Source organism: Liolophura sinensis, chromosome 6 (genome assembly GCF_032854445.1).
Source record: "Liolophura sinensis isolate JHLJ2023 chromosome 6, CUHK_Ljap_v2, whole genome shotgun sequence".
NCBI classification, from domain to species: domain Eukaryota; kingdom Metazoa; phylum Mollusca; class Polyplacophora; order Chitonida; family Chitonidae; genus Liolophura; species Liolophura sinensis.
This window is the reverse complement of record NC_088300.1, coordinates 25,581,139-25,582,923: the sequence shown is the minus strand read 5'-3', so window position 1 is coordinate 25,582,923 and position 1,785 is coordinate 25,581,139. Positions and strand designations below refer to the sequence as shown.

The window sequence follows — 1,785 nt, the reverse complement described above, 5'->3', positions numbered from 1 at the left end:
GTAGAAGACAGTAGTGGGTTAAATACATTGCCGTCTCCATCAATAAAGTTTGAATACGACAAAGTTAGTAATTTCTTCGTCCTGGATTTCACCTGAGCACAGATTCTAGATCTGAAAACACTGGGATCAAGATCACATATCCAGTTATACTTTCTTCACAGCCATAATTGTCAACCCCCTGCACAACCGAACCAATGGACGTTGCACAAAACTATAAAGAACGACACCCACAGCAAAAATCAAATGGATAGGTTTAAGATCGTTACACAGCAGAGCACTTTACACAATATGACCATCATATAACGCACCATATACATATGGAAACGCCCAAAGGGAGAGGAAACCTTTTGTGAACACAAAAGATATATACCATCTTAAATTGCAATGATTCTCTTTCCGGAATCGCAATTGCTGATTGTCTACCTGTGTGTTCAGGCGAAGAAGGTAACACTCTCACCCTTAGACGGTTGTTCCCTGTCAGCTTGACCCCATGCCAGCGGTACAACCGAAACAGTGATTGTCCACTACAATCCTCGAGGTAACGAGATCGTCGGCCGACTCGATGTCCCAAACCGTCATCGCTTTCTTCTGTCTGACTGAATCAACGGGTTCACCTGATAAGTGAAATTAGCGAAAGACATAATATAAAAGCTTGAACTTAGACAGTTGCTAATAATTCAGCTATATGGAAGTGGTATCCCAATATTCATCCACAGTGAGTCCATGGGAGGAATGAGGTCAAGAATCACGACAGATGACATATATTTTGAAAACGTCTACTCAGCCAACAGTTAAACGTTAACGTATACATATGAATCGACTGAAATGCTAAAACAAAAATGTGGAAAAAGAGTGGAGGAAAGCACAAAACACAATAAAACATTTTGTTCTTCATTATAATATAGAGTACTTAATGTCATACTTAATGTTGTATGCAGGTTTTTTTCACACATATAACACATGGAAAACACACACAAAACACAACGGTTACAATCCGTTGCTTTTTTCCCAAATGTCTCACTTTTAATAATAATGAACGCAGTATTTAACAAGGGTATTCTAGCGAGTGTATATATGTACCTGATTGACTCTGTAATGGTCGGCCATGAAGGATGGGCATGTCAAGTTGTTGGTTAAAATCACAGTCATATATTACGCCATCCCAACTAACAGACAAGTAATCCAAACACATCACTTTATCAACGGTGTCCACGTTAAAATTGCGCACCAAGAGCTCCATGTAACTCTCCAGTTCGTTTCTACAGATAAAAGTTAAATTTATTTACTTATTTGTATCGGACCTGTGTTTTACGTCCTACTGTTTAGCCACCGTGTACATCCTGTGGGTCGCAGGCATTTCCATAACAATCGACGGTCCGCTAACCTAGCTCTTAAGTTATTTTATGGAGTTAGGTATTTTTTAATAATTTACCTCAAACGGTTTACGCTAACACAAAGCAATCAAGTCATATGATATAATGTTCAACTGTGCCGATGTATCAACACACAAGCTGTCCTTCAAACATGTTTTTCCGTTCTTTTGTTGCCTTCATTCTTTTAATTAAACACTGACTAATGTTTATAAACTACCCTTGACCTTGACTACCACATACCCTAATTCTTCAACCTTTTCAACTATCACTGCGACCAATTATTGTAGACATTCGGACTATGGGGTATAACGAAATGGCTTGCATAGTTTTATTGAATTTTTAGTGACACAAAGAAATCATCTTTGAATTATTTTCATAAGCATTGTATGCATAAATTTCTCTGAAAAAGTGC

General features: G+C 38.0%; 1 protein-coding gene across 1 annotated transcript in view; it reads right to left on the bottom strand.

The window, feature by feature from the left end:
- The window catches only part of LOC135467984 (uncharacterized), an 8,931-nt gene continuing 7,146 nt past the window's right edge, over positions 1-1,785 (bottom strand). The window contains 2 exon segments of the mRNA XM_064745958.1: positions 1-614; positions 1,081-1,259. Coding sequence (XP_064602028.1) covers positions 478-614; positions 1,081-1,259 — 316 coding nt within the window. The 3' untranslated portion in view covers positions 1-477.